This window comes from Oncorhynchus clarkii, chromosome 10 (assembly GCF_045791955.1).
Source record: "Oncorhynchus clarkii lewisi isolate Uvic-CL-2024 chromosome 10, UVic_Ocla_1.0, whole genome shotgun sequence".
Taxonomy (NCBI): domain Eukaryota; kingdom Metazoa; phylum Chordata; class Actinopteri; order Salmoniformes; family Salmonidae; genus Oncorhynchus; species Oncorhynchus clarkii.
In genome coordinates, this window is record NC_092156.1 from 45,038,489 (window position 1) to 45,057,793 (window position 19,305).

Here is a 19,305-nt window from a genome sequence, read left to right on the forward strand (position 1 = left end):
AAGAAAGTCCAGCAAGCGCCAGGACCGTCTCCTAAAGTTGATTCAGCTGCGGGATCATGGCACCACCAGTACAGAGCTTGCTCAGGAATGGCAGCAGGCAGGTGAGAGTGCATCTGCACGCACAGTGAGGCAAAGACTTTTGGAGGATGGCATGGTATCAAGAAGGGCAGCAAAAAGAGGCCACTTCTCTCCAGGAAAAACATCAGGGACAGATTGATATTCTGCAAAAGGTACAGGGATTGGACTGCTGAGGACTCAGGTAAAGTCATTTTCTCGGATGAATCCCCTTTCCGATTGTTTGGGGCATCCGGAAAAAAGCTTATCTAGAGAAGACAAGGTGAGCGCTACCATCAGTCTTGTGTCATGCCAACAATAAAGCATCCTGAGACCATTCATGTGTGGGGTTGCTTCTCAGCCAAGGGAGTGGGCTCACTCACAATTTTACCTAAGAAGACAGCCATGAATAAAGAATGGTACCAACACATCCTCCGAGAGCAACTTCTCCCAACCATACAGGAACAGTTTGGTGACAAACAATGCCTTTTCCAGCATGATGGAGCACCTTGCCATAAGGCAAAAGTGAAAACTAAGTGGCTCGGGGAACAAAACATTGATATTTTGGGGCATGGCCAGGAAACTCCCCAGACCTTAAACCCATTGAGAACTTGTGGTCAATCCTCAAGAGGCGGGTGGACAAACAAAACCCCACAAATTCTGACAAACTCCAAGCATTGATTATGCAAGAATGGGCTGCCATCAGTCAGGATGTGGCCCAGAAGTTAATTGACAGCATGCCAGGGCGGATTGCAGAGGTCTTGAAAAAGAAGGGTCAACACTGCAAATATTGACTCTTTGCATCAACTTCATGTAATTGTCAATAAAAGCCTTTGACACTTATGAAATGCTTGTAATTATAATTCAGTTTTCCATAATAACATCTGACAAAAAATATCTAAAGACACGGAAGCAGCAAACTTTGTGAAAATTAATATTTGTGTCATTCTCAAAACTTTTGGCCACGACTGTAGTTCTATTAAGTTTTGTGTATTATTATAATCTCATTTGTCTTTTTGTGTTGTGTTTTGTTAAAGTAAGGTGGGGGTTTTAAGGAAATATTTTCATTGCCTGTAAATATAATTTTTTAAATTGCACTTCAGACTGCTGTACCTCAGTAAACCTAACAGCTTGTGTACCTGCCTGGTGTAACGTTAAGCAACCAAAAGGTTGCATGTTCGGTTTTCGTCACGGGCAACTTTATAATTTGAGCTAATTAGTAACTTTTCAATTACTTTTTGGCTATTTTGCCACTACATATCATAATAGCTAATCCTCCTCCTAACCCTTCCCCTAACCCTTTAATAACCTAACTCCTAAAGTTAACCCTAACTGTAAACCTTACCACTAACCTAACTTTTTTCAGTCATCGCTTGGCCGTACCTCGAACACAACCCATATTTGGGAAATCGGAAGTACCCAAGGCTGCAGACCGGAAACAGTATCGGGTACGTCTTTATTATGATCCCCCGCATTTGACTCTTATCCGATGTACGTGTGCTCTATTTTCAGGTAAATTCGTTAATTTTGGCTTTATTAGCCAATTCAGCTAGTTTGCATTGGCTTGTTTTTCACCCATGACATGAGAATATAATATATAGTTAGCCAACTAACTAGCAAAGTAGCTGTTTTCTGTAGAAATGTAGCTAACGTAGGCTAAAACGCTTCTAGTTAAATTTACCTTATCCTAGCTAGTTAGCTGTCAATGCCGGACACCGTGTGTTTTTAGCTAGATACCAATGCAATTCATTATTTTATAGAGCTATAGGAATATCAGAATGGATGTCCTTGATCACATGCTGACAGACCCCCTGGACTCAGAGAAGGCCAATGATGGGCACATCACTGAAGAGTGTATGTTGGGAGACTGTCGAGTGAGCCTTCCAGAAGACCTGCTTGAGGATGTGAGTAGCAAGCGTTTCCATGTAAAAAGCCACCTGAGCACTAACGTGAAGTTCTTATGCTATTTATTTTTTAATTAAAGCATATACAGTACCAGTCAAGTTTGGACACCTACTCATTCAAAGGTTTTTCTTTATTTTTAATTTCTACATTGTTGAACATTAGTGACGCCATCAACTATGAAATAACACATATGGAATCATGTAGTATCCAAAAAAGTGTTAAACAAATCAAAATCAATTTATTTAGCCACCCTTTTGCCTTGACAGCTTCCCAGAGGCAATGGCGTATTGCTGCAGAATGCTGTGGTAGCCATGCTTGTTAAGTGTGCCTTGAATTCTAAATAAATCACAGACAGTGTCACCAGCAAAGCACCCCCACATCATCACTCCTCTTCCATGCTTCACAGAGGTAACCAAACATCCGTTAACCTACTCTGCCTCTCACAAAGACACGGTGGTTAGAACCAGATGTCTCAAACTTGGACTCATCAGACCAAAGGACAGATTTCCACTGGTCTAATGTCCAATGCTCATGTTTCTTGGCCCAAGCAAGTCTCTTATTCTTATTTGTGTCCTTTAGTAGTGGTTTCTTTTCAGCAATTTGACCATGAAGGCCTGATTCACACAGTCTTCTCTGAACAGTTGATGTTGAAATGTGTCTGTTGAACTCTTAAGCATTTATTTGGGCTGCAATTTCTGAAGCTGGTAACTCTAATGAAATAATCCTCTCAGCAGAGGTAACTCTGGGTCTTCCTTTCCTGTGGCGGTCCTCATGAGAGCTAGTTTCATCATAGCTCTTGATGGTTTTTGCTGCTGCACTTGAAGAAACTTTCAAAGTTCTTGAAATGTTTTGTATTGACTGACCTTCATGTCTTAAAGTAATGATGGACTGGCAGTTCTCTTTGCTTATTGGAGCTGTTCTTGCCATAATATAGACTTGGGTCTTTTACCAAATAGGGCTATCTTCTGTATACCACCCCTACCATGTCACAACACAACTGATTGGCTCAAACGCATTAAGAAGGAAAGAAATTCCACAAATGAACTTTTAAGAAGGCACACCTGTTAATTGAAATGCATTCCAGGTGATTACCTCATGATGCTGTTTGAGAGAATGCCATGAGTGTGCAAAGCTGTCAAGGCAAAGGTTGGCTACTTCTGAAGAATCTCAAATATAAAATATATTTTGATTTGTTAAACACTTTTTTGGTAACTACCTGATGCCATATGTGTTATTTCATAGTTTTGATGTCTTCACTATTATTCTACAATGTAGAAAATATTAAAAATAAAGAAAAACCCTTGAATGAGAAGGTACTGTTTATATGTATATACTACATGACCAAAAGTATGTGGACACCTGGTTGTTGAACATCTCATTCCAAAATCATGGGCATTAATATAGAGTTGGTCCCCCTTTGCTGCTATAACAGACTCCACTCTTCTGGGAAAGGCTTCCCACTAGATGTTTGAACATTGCTGCAGGGACTTGCTTCCACTCAGCCACAAGCATTAGTGAGTTCGGGCAAAGCTGTTGGTCGATTAGGCCTGGCTCGCAGTCAGCATTCTAATTCATCCCAAATGTGTTCGATGGGGTTGAGGTCAGGGCTCTGTGTTGTGGTCAGATCAAGTTTTTCCACACCGTTCTCAACAAACCATGGACCTCGCTTTGTGCACAGGGGCATTGTTTTGCTGAAACTTTTGGCACAAAGTTGGACTCACAGAATCGCCTGGAATGTCATTTTATGCTGTAGTTTTAAGATTTCCCTTCACTGGAACTAAGGCCCCTAGCCCGAACCATGAAAACAGCCCCAGTCCATTATTCCTCCTCCACCAAACCTTACAGTTTTCATTATGCATTGGGACAGGTAGCATTCTCCTGGCATCCGTCAGATTCGTCCGTCCTACTGCCAGATGGTGAAGCGTGATTCACCACACCAGAGAACGCGTTTCCTCTGTCCAGAGTCCAATAGTGGCGCGCTTTACACCACTCCAGCCGACGTTTGGCATTGCACATGGTGATCTTAGGCTTGTGTGCGGCTGCCCGGCCATGGAAACCCATTTCATGAAGCTCCCAACGAACAGTTCTTGTGCTGACGTTGCTTCCAGAGGCAGATTGGAACTCGGTAGTGAGTGTTGCAACCGAGGACAGAGGATTTTTACGTGGTATGCGCTTCAGCATTCAGCGGTCCTGTTCTGTGAGCTTTTGTGTCCTACCAATTCACATTTGAGTTGTTGTTGCTCCTTGAAGTTTCCACTTCACAATAACAGCACTTACAGTTGACTGGGGCAGCTCTAGCAGGGCAAAAATTTGACGAACTGCCTTGTTGGAAAGGTGGCATCCTGTGACGGTGCCACGTTGAAAGTCACTGAGCTCTTCAGTAAGGTCATTCTACTGCCAATGTTTCTCTATGGAGATTGCATGGCGGTGTGCTCGATTGTATACACCTGTCAGAAACGGGTGTGGCTGAAATCACCGAACCCACTGAATCCACGTTTGTGTGTATATAGGGTATATTTCTATGCTTGGTACAGATTTGGTCCGGTCTGGACCAACCAAATTTGGTATTGTTTGGTGGCAGAGCTCATTAGAATAATAGCCAGTGTGTAGATTAGTATCCAAACATGCAAAGGAGGATATTACATGTGTTTACCTTTTGTGTGCCTGTTCATAATTAGACATTTCTGTATAGTACAGATCAAGGACCCACAATGTCATTCTGTTACTGTCCTTTGGTTACTGGCTGTCCATCCACTTCACTTACCGTAGTTCAATAACCAAAATAGATTTTCTCAAACTCAAGGTGTCATATCATAGCTGACACCACCATTCCTTCTGCAGACTTCTGAATCTGTGCTGTTCTTTGAATAAATGTGTCTTTGTAACATGTTCTATTCAAATGATTCCTTGTGCATAGAGTTGTATGGTTTGATTAGCTTTGCAATCAATGGTTTTTGTTTGACATACTTATAAAAGTGAATAATCGGGGCCTCCTGGGCAGTGGTCTAAGGCACTGCATCGCGGTGCTAGCTGTGCCACCAGAGATTCTGGGTTTGAGCCCAGGCTTTGTTGCAGCCGGCCACGACCGGGAGGTCCGTGGGGCGACGCACAATTGGCCCAGCGTCATCCGGGTTAGGGAGGGTTTGGCCGGCAGGGATATTCTTGTCTCATCGCGCAATAGCGACTCCTGTGGCGGGCCGGGTGCAGTGCACGCTGACCAGGTCGCCAGGTGTACAGTGTTTCCTCCGACACATTGGTGCGGCTGGCTTCCGGGTTGGATGTGCGTTGTGTCAAGAAGCAGTGCGGCTAAGTTGGGTTGTGTTTCGGAGGGCGCATGGCTCTCGACCTTCGCCTCTCCCGAGTCCGTATGGGAGTTGCAGCGACGAGACAAGACTGTAACTACTACTAATTGGATACCACGAAATTGGGGTGCAAAAAGGGGTAAGAAAAAATGTATAAATAAAGTGAATAATCATTCTGGTACTCGTGGAATTGCTTCTCGTCATATGCTGTGTATCCATTATGTTGTGAGATTATGTTTACTGTATCGTGATCGTTGCATTTACAATTCTGTGTATATGTTGTTTTGAAAACAGCCTGAAATCTTCTTCACTGTGCTGAGTGAAAGCACATGGTCTAAAGTACTGACCGATGAACAGAGGCAGCATCTCCGTCAATTGTTACCTCAGTTTCCCGACGACAACACCTCTGAACAGGACCGCACCATCAGCGACCTCTTCAACAACCAGAACTTCTGCTTCGGAAACCCCTTGCACCTTGCACAGAAACTGTTCGGAGGTAACACTCCCCATCTCTCTCAAACTGCTCATTTTTCGTTTTTTGAGTATGTCTCTGCATTATGTGTGACTCTGTGCTCGCCCCAGATGGCCATTTTAATCCAGAAGTGGTCATGTACAGAGAGCTGTGTGCCAAGTCCCAGAAAAAGTGCCAGCTCTACTCTTTGCAGCAGTACTACCACAAACTCCTCAAACAGATCCTGGTCTCTAGAAAGGTACGGCGGACATCTTCAAGCTTCGATCTCAAGCACAAGGCGAATGGCCTCCGTCAGTATGTTCATTTTATTTCGGCGGGTTTAGGAACTACTGGAGTTGGCGGTCCGCAGTGGCCCTGACATCGCGGTAAAGAGAAAGTGCTCCGCCCGGACGCCTGGTGAGATGCAGGAACAGAGGGTCAGAGGAAGAGTCTGCTGGATACTAAGGGAAGTTAAAACGGAGTGTGGAGACCGATACCCGTCATCTGACGATGATGGTGAGCCTGCTTTCATCAGCCTGGATTGAAACGGAATTGCATTTAGCAGCATTGATTAAGTGTCAGAGTTCATCTTTCACTGTTCACTATGGGTCAATCCCAATCTGAACCAATCATATGTCGTCCTTTGTGTTTGCGGGTACAGCCTCTTCGCTGCCAACACCTCGGTCTCCTTCCTCTCCCACACCTACTGTCTTTGTCAGGGTTCTGCCCAGTCTCTCCACCCAGGACATGAAGACCACAGGTCAGTTACACTACAGTAGCTGCATAAGAGACTATGTATAGGCTGTGCAGATAGACCGATTGAAGATTTGGGACGTTTGCTCACACAGCTAAACCAGAGCTGGGAGAGAAGGACATGAGAGCCATGCTACGGAGACATAGAGAAAAGAGGAGACGACAACCGGTTAGTTTCTTCTATGCTTCTCCATACACACACACATCCCAGAAATCTGCCATCCATTTGAATCCTGAAATCAATGTGTGAATGGATATGAGGGACACTCTCAACCTAATATCATCTTGCACAACATCCCCTCGCGTCCTAATCCTCGTCATTCTTATTTGCACAGGATCATCCAGATTTGATGACCTCTGACATCCACTTGGGCGACATGATGTCTAGAGTGGACGTGGGTCGTAAAGGAGCCATGATGGGTGAGTACCAACACCATAAACGTCAAGCGAAATGAATCGTACATAGCTGGACTCTATATGATCCTGTGATCACAGCCAATGTCGAAACAATCTGAACTTGTACCTTCTATTATCTAGCACTGTTTGAACTGGGTCGGCCCAAGAGGAAGATGAGGAGAAAAAAGATGAGGAGAATTAAAGTGGAGTCCAAGGATCCCTGTCAGGCTCTGATGCCTTCAGAAGCTCCAGCTCTATCACTTGACACCCCAGCTGCTCTTCCTGACACCCCAGTCCCTCCACTGCCCAGTGTCAAGGAAGAGTGAGTTAATGTAGTCATCCCGCAAAGATGGCATTTTTACCTGACGAGTTTCTAATTAAATCTGGCATTCTATTGATACATTAGAACATCTGTGGTAATAGGTTTGATGAAATGAATCAAAATCCCAGCTTGACTGATATTCCTGTGCTACGGACATTTCTATGCGGTCATGAATTCAATTGCACACTGCACTCCATGCTTTTCACTCTGCGTAGGCCTGCTCTCATGTGCATCTTCTATCGCCATCTACAGGCCGTTGGGGGAGGTGCAGAACAGCCCTGTCATGGCGGAGGAGATTGCTGTGACCTTCTTCAACCTGCTGGAGAATATCCTGAGACTAGAGGGGCTCGCCAGCACAGCCATGGTATTCACTCGTGCCTGCCTACACAAGTACATAGCCACACAAAGGTTGTTTTTTTGTTGTCAGTGGTTCTCAAACTTTTGACCCTCGACCCTCCAAGAAGAAGTGGTTCAAATCTTGCATTTTGAAAACGTAAGATACAGAAATAAACTACGTTTTATACTTTCATTTTTAGCTGAAAGTCATTCATGTTAGGAGCCAATATCAAGTAGAGATATCATGCCATTTCTCTGGAGTCCAGAGCAAGCAGCTACAGTAGGATACAGCCTGCTTGTAAGCAGGAGTGGATGAAAAGTATGGCCTTTTTTCTTCCTCACAAATATCGTAATTCATTCGCCAGAACATGTTACATCTTCATCCCATAAGTATTGAAGGAAGTGCGATGTTACTGCAGTTTTGAGAAATAGTTTTTGCCAGGCAAAATCTGGGAAAATGTCACTAATCTAGGGATGCGCGCCTAGCTATTCTGACGGCTGGTCATTCGTCAACAGTCAAGACATGCATCTTTTTGGATGAGAAGTTTTTGAGACAACAATTTGCTGCAATACCGTAGGCTTATGTTAGTAACCAGATCGAAATGGTTCAGTTTTACACTCGCGACCCCCAGTTTGAGAACCACTGGTGTATGTGATGAGCTGAACTCTAACTATGTATTGGAACTGTTGTAAGACTTGAAAAGGATCTAATGATTCATGCATGTCCCCGTGTTAGTTGGAGGAGAAGGTCCGACAGTGGCAGACATCTCCAGCTAGTTCCCTGAACCCCCGGTTCTCCTCGGCCTCCTGCTGGTCAGAGATGGTGCTGCCAGCCCTGCACTTCCTGGCTGTGGAGACTAAAGGTGAGCACGGCAGACTCCCTCTTCTCTGGATCATTTAAAGCAGTAATGTGTCCCATCGTTATCTTTCTTTCTGCTCTTCGCTCACCATCTTCCGATCTCTCGTTCAGTTGGTATGATGGCTCTTCCCAGTGGCTTCACCCCTTGTGTTGTGTTCAGGGAAAGCTCACAGCAATGGAAATGGATTGGTAAGATCTCTTTTGTCAGTTAGTTGATTCGTCCAAATTCTGGTACAATGCAAATGAAACCATTTCAGAAGTAGGAGACGTAGAGATTTGTCTCAATCTCCGGTCTTGAAGGTCCAAGTGAGAATGGAGAGAAGGATTTGAGTGCTCTGTGTCAGCTGTGGGTCGACTCCAAGGGCCTGGTTGTGGTCAAGGTATTACAATGACCCATTTTCACCTCTCACTCCTCTCTGTCAGGGTGGTCGTTTTCTGTTCCCTGTAATACACTTTGAATAAAATAACAATGTCCCCCCCCACAGGCAGAATGTGACGAACTACCAGAGATGACTTCTCTCACCCCTAGAGCGTAAGTTTCCGTGTTTCTCATGTCACGGATGACCTTCCTCAGAATGACTTAGTGTATGTGTTCATTGCCATAGAGGGGTTTTATTTGTAATACTGACTGCTGTTCTCTCTGGAACTAAGCAGTTGGACAGACTACGTGGTGCGGGCCAGCACTGGAGACGAGAGGCATGTTTTTCAAGTGCAGGTCAGTGTCACGTCTCTACCTTTTTTTTTTTGTCTTAGATATCGAGTATTAGTCTTCTGTATCGAGTATCATTCATAAAGACCACACACATTCTCTGCAATCGTTACGTGTCCGTGCTCTTGTTTTGATCATCAGGAGCAACAGCGGTATGACCAGCCACACAAAGCCTTCACCTTCAGAATGCATGGCTTTGAGTCTCCGGTGGGGCCTGTTAAAGGGGTCTTTGACAAGGAGATGTCTCTCAACAAAGCCAGAGAGCACACTCTGCTGCGCTCGGACCGCCCAGCCTATGTCACCATCCTCTCCCTGGGTAAGACTGACCCCTGTCGTCAGTGTGAGATGTTGTTGCGGTAGCTTCAGGTTAGATGTGCGGTATGTGACTGGACTGCTGCTCCTCCTCAGTGCGGGACGCAGCAGCCCGGCTGCCCAACGGAGAGGGGACCAGGGCTGAGATCTGTGAGCTGCTCAAGGACTCTCAGTTCCTGGCGCCAGATGTCACCAGTGCTCAGGTTAGAGGTTCACTGTTGCTGGGTTATTGTTGTCACTTGTATACATGTTTTGACACAGCTGTCCGGTCGGTGTTTGTCTGTCTGTGACTGAGCAAGGCACCCGATGCGTGGCTTCCTGCAGGTGAACATGGTTGTGAGTGGGGCTCTGGACAGGCTGCACTATGAGAAGGACCCCTGTGTGAAGTATGACATCGTCCGCAAGCTGTGGAACTACCTGCACCGCGACCGCGGCCAGGAGGAGTTTGGTGAGCAGGACATTCTGCCAATGGAATAGGATAGGAATTGTCACAAATGCTGTAACCTCGTCCCCAGGCTATTGTGCACAGCACATATACACCTGGGATATCAACCACTCAAAGTTGGCCTTGGTAGGAGTGACCTACGGAGTGAAGTATTTGTTGTCTTTTAATTTTAGCGAATCGCACGACTGCGAGGCGTGGCTCTGTGCTTTTGGCGTACTAGCGACTGGGTTAAGGCTAGGGTGGAGGTGTTGTGGGAGATCTGTTAGTAGATTAAGCCAATGCCTATGCGCCGAGAGTTTCTCCCGGCTCTCTGTATTGGCTAACGAAAGGCCACATTTGACTATTACAACTACTTTAACTACAAGTTGTTATTCTTTCCCCGCCCAGAGAAAATTCACCAGGCTCAAGCTGCCGCTGCCAAGGCCAGAAAGACACTTCAGCAGAAACCTAAACTTGCATCCAAGCCTGTGAGTCCCACCGCCTCTACTCTGCTGTGACTACTGCACTGCTGACAAATAGATGGTTCATAATCTCTCTACTCTTACATACCCTCTCTGGAGACTTGGCATCTTTGAATGTGGAAAGTCTTGACTGAACCACATTTCAATGGAATCCTGATGGACTAATCAAACTGTTTCTATATAATGAGCTCTGTTGTTGTCTGACATGCACTGAGTGGACAAAGGAACACCTTCTCTTTCCATGACACAGCTTTCACCTGGTCAGTCCATGATTCCTTTTTGATGTTGGCTGTTAAATCCACTTCAGTCAGTGTAGATGAAGGGGAGGAGACGGGTTAAAGAAGGATTTTTACTCTTTTAGACATGGATTGTGTTTGTGTGCCATTGAGGGTGAATGGGCAAGACAAAAGATTGAAGTGGCTTTGAACAGGGTATGGTAGTAGGTGCCAGGCTTTACCGGTTTGTGTCAAGAACTGCAACACTGCTGGGTTTTTTACGCACAACAGTTTCCCGTGCGTCTCAAGAATGCTCCACTACCCAAAGGACATCCGGTCAACTTGGCACAACTGTGGGAAGCATTGGGAGTCAACATGGACCAGCATCCCTGTGGAACGCTTTCAACACCTTGTAGTCCGTGCCCCAACTCAATATTAGGAAGGTGTTTCTAATGTTCTGGACACTCAGTGTATATTATGGTATGTGTGTTGATGGTGACGAACCATCCTGTGTGTTATAAGTCTGGCAGTAAGGAGGGCGGTGGTAAGACCTCTGGAGGCCTGGAAGCTAGTCATATGGGGGGTCCCATGTCCCCAACTCCCAGCACCCTTGGAACCCCCAAATCACCCCTAGCCCCTGTAGCCACAACCCCCACCAAAGCTGGGATCCCAGATTCAGTCAAGACCGGTCCTGGGTCAGTATAAAACCGCTTCTGTGGATGAAGTCTTATCAGGCTCAATTAAACACATTCAGTACTTGTATATTCTTGATGTTATGGAAGTAGTAATGCCCTGTTCTCTTCGCTCTTAGTGTTATCTTAGTGTCTCCTCCACCCATTCCTCAACTGGGGACCCTGTTGTCCAGCAGCCAGTGTGGCCCACAGGTCTCTCAGCCAGCTACCTCCCAGCACTCAGCCAGGGTAGTGGGCCATCAGTCAGGCTCTCCGCCTCAGGTAAGAGTGGTCTCTGCCCAGACAGCAAGAGGACAGCAGGCCATGTTGGTGCACCAGACCCCTCGACAGATCAGAGTGCCAGTCACTGTTGGTGCTAAGGGCATCACACAGGTGAATAACTGACCATCCTGTTACCAACAATCCTATTTTTAAACAACTAACTGACTGACGTCTGTTCAATTATTTGAATATCATTTTGTTTGTTCTTTTCCTGTGGGCTCTGTGTAGTTTCTGTAGAGATAAATCAGATCAAGCCTGAATTGTGCGATGTAGTAAGGAGCTGTAGTTACAGGCCAAGATTCTACATGCACTGCTCAAAAAAATAAAGGGAACACTAAAATAACACATCCTAGATCTGAATGAATGAAATATTCCTATTAAATACTTTTTTCTTTACATAGTTGAATGTGCTGACAACAAAATCACACAAAAATGATCAATGGAAATCAAATTTACCAACCCATGGAGGTCTGGATTTGGAGTCACACTCAAAATTAAAGTGGAAAACAACACTACAGGCTGATCCAACTTTGATGTAATGTCCTTAAAACAAGTCAAAATGAGGCTCAGTACTGTGTGTGGCCTCCACGTGCCTGTATGACCTCCCTACAACGCCTGGGCATGCTCCTGATGAGGTGGCCGATGGTCTCCTGAGGGATCTCCTCCCAGACCTGGACTAAAGCATTCGCCAACTCCTGGACAGTCTGTGGTGCAACGTGGCGTTGGTGGATGGAGCGAGACATGATGTCCCAGATGTGCTCAATTGGATTCAGGTCTGGGGAACGGGCGGGCCAGTCCATAGCATCAATGCCTTCCTCTTGCAGGAACTGCTGACACTCCAGCCACATGAGGTCTTGCATTAGGAGGAACCCAGGGCCAACCGCACCAGCATATGGTCTCACAAGGGGTCTGAGGATCTCATCTCAGTACCTAATGGCAGTCAGGCTACCTCTGGCGAGCATATGGAGGGCTGTGCGGCCCCCCAAAGAAATGCCACCCCACACCATGACTGACCCACCGCCAAACTGGTCATGCTGGAGGATGTTGCAGGCAGCAGAACGTTCTCCACGGCGTCTCCAGACTCTGTCACGTCTGTCACGTGCTCAGTGTGAACCTGCTTTCATCTGTGAAGAGCACAGGGCGCCACTGGCAAATTTGCCAATCTTGGTGTTCTCTGGCAAATGCCAAACGTCCTGCACGGTGTTGGGCTGTAAGCACAACCCCCACCTGTGGACATCGGACCCTCATACCACCCTCATGGAGTCTGTTTCTGACCGTTTGAGCAGACACATGCACATTTGTGGCCTGCTGGAGGTCATTTTGCAGGGCTCTGGCAGTGCTCCTCCTGCACAAAGGCGGAGGTAGCAGTCCTGCTGCTGGGTTGTTGCCCTCCTACGGCCTCCTCCACATCTCCTGATGTGCTGGCCTGTCTCCTGGTAGCGCCTCCATGCTCTAGACACTACGCTGACAGACACAGCAAACCTTCTTGCCACAGCTCGCATTGATGTGCCATCCTGGATGAGCTGCACTACCTGAGCCACTTGTGTGGGTTGTAGACTCTCACGTCTCATGCTACCACTAGAGTGAAAGCACCGCCAGCATTCAAAAGTGACCAAAACATCAGCCAGGAAGCATAGGAACTGAGAAGTGGTCTGTGGTCCCCACCTGCAGAACCACTCCTTTATTGGGGGTGTCTTGCTAAATTCCTATAATTTCCACCTGTTGTCTATTCCATTTGCACAACAGCATGTGACATTTATTGTCAATCAGTGTTGCTTCCTAAGTGGACAGTTTGATTTCACAGAAGTGTGATTGACTTGGAGTTACATTGTGTTGTTTAAGTGTTCCCTTTATTTTTTTGAGCAGTGTAGTTTAGTGCAGAAAACATGGTAATTAACTACAATGCCCATAATCCATTGCGCGGCCGTTTAAACTTGTCCGGTCTGTGCGGAGCAGAGAAGAGAATGCGCAATCGAGAGGGATTGAAAGCATTTTCTTCGAGAGCATGAAAGTACTACGTGATTGATAGTTATTCAGCAGTCATAAAAGTATGCCTTATTTACTTTGATGCCTTATTTACTTTGAAGAACTACTATGGAGATGAGATTACTTGGAATGAAGTAACAAAGTCATCAAATATTAAAGTAATGTGAATAAATTATGGTTAATAAGTGATAAGCAGTAATGGACAGCAGTGGTTTAAAGTACTTAAGTCAAAATACTACTTAAGTAGTATTTTGACTTATCTGTACTTTGACAACTTTTACTTCACTACATTTCTAAAGAAAATAATGTACTTTTACGTCCCTACATTTTCCTTGACACCCAAAACTACTAGTTCAATTGTGAATGCTTAGCAGGACAGGAAAATGGCCTAATTCACACACTTCTCAAGAGAACATCCTTGGTCATCTCTACTGCCCCCGATCTGTTGCCCTCACTAACACATGCTTCGTTTGTAAATTGTGTCTGAGCATTGGAGTGTGCCCCTGGCTATCAGTAAATTAACAAATAAAATGATTCTGGATAATTTTCTTTATATGAGGAATTTGAAATGTTACTTTTACTTTTGATACTTAAGTATATTTAAGACCAAATACTTTTAGTATTTTACTTGGTGACTTTTACTTGAGCAATTTTCTATTAAGGTATCTTTATTTTTACTCAAGTTTGACAATTGAGTACTTATTCCACCACTGATGGACAGTCTACCTTCATGGGACTTTTAGAAATGGTATTATTCTGTGTTACAGCGTTCAACCCACATAGTTCATAGTGCGTTTTTAATGTTCCAAAAAATAATCGATACCGTGAAAAAAAATTCAGAATTGAACCGACCTCAAAAAGCACAAATCGCTCAGCACTATTAATCAGACATCGTCTTGAACCACAGATAAGAGACATTTCTTTGCTGTAATGCACCGGTGCATGTAAATGAAGGGTTGTTTCTCCTCTCTTCACACTGTTACCGTGAGCAGACCGTGGTGTCGTTACCACTAAGGACCCTGTCTTTTGGTAGCCCCATCCAGGGGCAGGCAGCCAGAGGGCAGACGACCCTGTCGATGTCAGGCCTGACCACTGCTCAGACTGGCTTCCCTGGCAGCCCTGCACACCACACAGCCTCCCCCGCTGTCTTACAGGGAGTCACCAGCCAGAACATCATCCAACAGGTGAACACGAAAATTTTATATTTTCGTAGGAGCCATTTTAAGAAGGGTTTACATGGAAATAAGCTTTCAAAGAGAACATTTTAATCTAGTTTCAATGTAATGTGTTCATGAAAGAGCCTTCTTTTTACATTTTGTTGAAATCATTTTCTGTGTTTCATGCTCACATAATTTCTGTCTCTAAAGGTGGCCATCACAGGCCAGATGGGCGTGAAGGCTCAAGGTGGAGCAGCTATTTCAATAGCCGCTACGGATCTCCGCATCCAGGGCAAAGATGTGCTCCGCCTGCCCCCCTACTCCAAAGGACAGACGGTGCTGCGGATCACACCTGAAATGATGGCCACCCTCACCAAGTCCCCCGTCACCACCACCAAACTCACCCCCGACATGTTAGGCACCGCCACCACCAAGAGCATATCTGCTACTCTCCATTTGACCCCACCCCAACACTCCTCCCCCTGCAGCCCAGCCTCCTCCTCGGGTGGCGTTCTGACGAACAAAGCCTCCGCTGGCACCACCACCCTGCTGAAGGCTGCAGGGGACGCTATACGCCTGATGCCCACCCTGGCGGTCGCTATGGCCGAGCAGAAGGACCAAACCTTCTCCACCGTCTCCTCGTCTGACTCCAAGAGTGGCACCACCATACGAATAATGCCCGGACTCGGGGTCATCCCACAGAAACGGGGGCAAGCCATCACCGTGACAACGGCCACCAGCAGCAAACCAGTTTCCACTGGGGCTGCGACTGTCCCCAAAGCCACCAGCGGCTTGGCCGTAGCTGAAGGGGTGACGATTGGCCCTTCTGCCTCAGGCTCCCTGACTCTGGGAACAGCTACTGTCCGCCAGGTCCCCGTCACAGCCACAGTGGTGTCCACACAACCAGTAAGACCCACAGCTTCATCAACATGACTATTATCTGCCTCTTCTATTTACTGTGGGATTCAGGATGGTTGTATAATAACAGCACTGTAGTTGGGAGGTTTATCGTCAATGGATATGTTTTCATTTCAAGACATTCTTCCTAGCCACGTTCTCTATAGCCCCCACCACCTACCTTTGAAATGGTCTTCCAATGATTCTCCCCGTCTTTGTCTTTATTTCCCCAGGGGAAGCTACCAGCTCAGATCCCAGTGCCTCTGTCTGTCCTCAGCCAACCACTTAAAAGCAAGAGTGGGATGACCACGCCCATACTGAAAGGAAACATCAGTACGAAGTGAGTCGTCATGTTCAGCCTTAATGGTCTGTAACAATATATGTGTCAAGTCTTCCCAGTGGCAGTAAGCAGCCTGGTATAGACTGACTGGGGTGTCTCTGCTCTGTGCAGTATCAGCAGTCTGGGCAGGAACATCATCCTCACCACCATGCCTGCAGGCACCAAGCTGATAGCTGGGAACAAGCCAGTCAGCTTTGTCACAGCGCACCAGTTACAGCAGCTGCAGCAACAAGGGCAGACCACTCAGGTCAGTCAGCAGCTTATTCAATACTCACCCAGCACCCAAACAAACTGAATTCAGTTGTAGGAAAAGTAACGTTTAGTATGCAGGAGCATTTCCTGACCTTGTGATGAGGGGGAAAACTCCTGGCCCGAGGCATCGGGTATAGTAGTTGGTAGGACTGGTTGATGTGCCTTGTCTTCCCCAGGTGCGTATCCAGACGGTGCCTGCCCTGCAGCTCCAGCAGCTCTCTGCAGCAGGCTCCCCCAAGTCTGTGTCCGCTGCCGTAGTCACCACCGCACCCTCACCCAAACGAACTCCGGACCCGCCACCGCCGACACAGTGAGACGCAGTCCCAGAGCCTGCTACTGCTCTGTGCGGTGCCACGACCTGCGCTTCAGAGGCAAGTGATGCTTGGGAGCCATAGCGCATCTCTGCTCTCTCAATGTTTTGGAGGACACTGATGTCTGGAGAGTTTGCAGCAGATGAACGGAGTAATCCCTGGACAGCGTAAACCATTTGGAGACATTTGGTTTCACCTGGCATACAGTGCCTTCTGAAAGTATTCATACCCCTTGACCTATTCCACATTTTGTTCTTACAGCCTGAATTCAAAATAGATGAAATAGATTTGGTTTCTCACCCATCTACACACAATGCCCCATAATGATAAAGTGAAAACATGTTTTTAGAAATGTTAGCACATTTTATTGAAGATTAAATGCATATCTCATTTGCATAAGTATTCACACCCCTGAGTCAATACTTTGTAGAAGCACCTTTGGCAGCGATTACAGCTGTGAGTCTTTCTGGGTAAGTCTCTAAGAGCTTTGCACATCTGGATTGTGCAACATTCCCCATTATTCACTTCAAAATGATCAGCAACCTCTGTCAAATTGGTTGCTGATCATTGCTAGCCAACCATTTAAGTCTTGCCATAGATTTTCAAGCAGATATAAGTCGAAACTGTAGTTCGGCCACTCACGATCATTCACTGTCTTTTTGGTAAGCAACTCCAGTGTAGATTTGGCCTTGTGTTTTAGGTTACTGTCCTGCTGAAAGGTGATTTCCTCTCCCGGTGTCTGGTGGAAAGCAGACTAAAGCAGGTTTTCCTCTAGGATTTTGCCTGTGCTTAACTCCATTCCTTTTATATCCTGAAGAAATGTATGATTACAAGCAGTGGAGGCTGCTGACGGGAGGACGGCTCATAATAATGGCTGGAATGGAGTGCATGGAAGCCACACGTTTGACACAATTCCATTTATTCCAGTCCATCCATTACGATGAGCCGTCCTCCCTTCAGCAGCCTCAACTGATTACAAGCATACCCATAACATGATGCAGTCACGACTATGCTTGACAATATGGAGAGTGGGACTAGGTAATGTGTTCTTTTGGATTTGCCCCAAACATAACACTTTGTATTAAGAACAAAAAGTGAATTGCTTTGCCACATTTTTTGCAGTATTACTTTAGTTCCTTGTTGCAAACAGCATGCATGTTTTGGAATATTTTTATTCTGTACTGGCTTCCTATTTCACTGTCAATTAGGTGAGTATTGTGGAGTAACTACAATATTGTTGATCCATCCTCAGTTTTCTCCAATCACAGCCATTAAACTCTGTTACTGTTTTAAAGTCACTGTTGGTCTCCTGGTGAAATCCTGATTCAGAGGGGTTGTGTTAAATGCAGAAGACACATTTCAGTTGAATGCATTTCGTTGTACAACTGACGTGTGTGTGTGTGTGTGTGTGGTGTGTAGGCCAGTGACGACAAAAATCTACATTTAATCCATTTTAAATTCAGGCTGTATGGAAAAAGTGAAGGGGTGTGAATACTTTCCGAGGGCACTGTATCTGTTGTGAAAGGCTAAGAGTTTGCATCACCATGGAATAGATGGAATTGAATTGCTTTACTACAGTAAGTGTCAGGCAAGGTTCGGTCAACAGCTCCAAAATGTCATTATGCAAACTAGACAAACTACCCTAGTTTCTACTCATGGTAAACAGACTGGAGGTGGATTTTTTTTCACCCGACCTGTTGATCTATATAAAACATTTCAAGTTGATTTGCTATTCATTCCCGTCCACTTTAACGCCTGACTAGTACGATGTCTAAGCAGATACATTGTTCTAGGTATCTTTAATCTCATGGATGCAGTGATGAAGCCCACCATAGACTAATCTTATCACTGCGATTAGTGAAGATTCGAGTGCAAAGTTTGTAGTTCCATCTTTTGGGTATGGTATGAAAATATATCACACAATGTAATCTCTCCTATATAATCTTGTTTCATTTGTTTGTGTTAATTTTTGATGAATCTGGTAGCAATAAAGTGTTTTATGTGGTCATGTAAGTATTTTGTACCTAAAATAATCATTATTTAAAAAAATTAAACTACACAGTGAATGAAAAAATATTTATTGGAAATATATTATCTCTGACAATCATTAGACATTCTGTTTTCCAGAGGGAAATAAGCATGTTGCTCTATAGCAGGGCTCTCCAACCTTGTTCCTGGAGAACTACTGTCCTGTTAAATTCTCCAACCCTAACCTAGCACACCTGATTTTAATATTTAGCTGGTTGACCAACTGAATTAGGCTAGTTACAACTTGGACTGGTGCGAAAACCTACAGGACTGTAGCTCTCCGTTCTGTATAGCCATAGGTAGGACGAGTATGCAAATGTTTCAACTGGCTTAAGAGGAGAGGAAACCCCAGCAGGTAACATTGTCGTGTTACAATGTCAGGTGTATTCATTAGTCAGATTCCATTTTCAAAATGTTTGGTTTCGCAACAGAAACCGTTTTCTCCAAACTGAGTACGTATTGCAACAGAAATAATATTTATTTATTGGACAAATTCAGGTAGGTCCTATCCCCCGTTTCGTTCTGTTTGGTTTTCCATTGCACAACATAATGAATACACAACAGGTGTTAATGTGTCACAAGAAATGTTGAAATTCTCTCACCTCCAAGGAATACTTTTACATCTCACCTATTTTCCTTGGTCTCATAGCTACCTCCTCAGTTTTGAAAATCAGTTATTAGCTTTTATACTTTGAATTACATTACATTTGTCCGGGCTCAGTAAAGCATTTTATTTCAAATGAATTTGGCTTGAATCTTAACTCGACAAGGCATGTCGTTATTTCATTGATAAAATGACACTCAAAATACACATACACAGTAGCAGGGTTACAAACCTCGACTAACCGGTGCCCCCCCACT

At 45.2% G+C, this 19,305-nt stretch overlaps 1 protein-coding gene across 1 annotated transcript; it reads left to right on the top strand.

Annotated features, from left to right (window-relative positions):
• The first annotated feature begins 1,523 nt into the window (after positions 1-1,523).
• LOC139418573 (nuclear factor related to kappa-B-binding protein-like) lies at positions 1,524-18,490 on the top strand. Its single transcript, XM_071168141.1, has 26 exons — positions 1,524-1,545; positions 1,815-1,958; positions 5,556-5,757; positions 5,844-5,971; positions 6,057-6,228; positions 6,374-6,472; positions 6,561-6,634; positions 6,801-6,885; positions 7,003-7,183; positions 7,436-7,547; positions 8,256-8,382; positions 8,490-8,567; positions 8,679-8,758; positions 8,864-8,910; positions 9,033-9,093; positions 9,229-9,403; positions 9,496-9,602; positions 9,724-9,847; positions 10,232-10,311; positions 11,043-11,215; positions 11,332-11,584; positions 14,452-14,643; positions 14,827-15,522; positions 15,747-15,853; positions 15,965-16,100; positions 16,282-18,490. Exons 2-26 carry the CDS (start codon positions 1,833-1,835, stop codon positions 16,417-16,419), a joined length of 3,753 nt encoding a protein of 1,250 aa, XP_071024242.1. The 5' UTR covers positions 1,524-1,545; positions 1,815-1,832; the 3' UTR covers positions 16,420-18,490.
• The last annotated feature ends 815 nt before the right edge of the window (positions 18,491-19,305 follow it).

Coding starts and splice junctions, on each gene's coding strand:
- LOC139418573 (XM_071168141.1), top strand. CDS start 1,833: ATGGATGTCCTTGATCACATGCTGACAGACCCCCTGGACTCAGAGAAG. Junction 5,972..6,056: donor AGATCCTGGTCTCTAGAAAG/GTACGGCGGACA, acceptor CGGCGGGTTTAG/GAACTACTGGAGTTGGCGGT. Junction 15,854..15,964: donor AAAGGAAACATCAGTACGAA/GTGAGTCGTCAT, acceptor TGCTCTGTGCAG/TATCAGCAGTCTGGGCAGGA.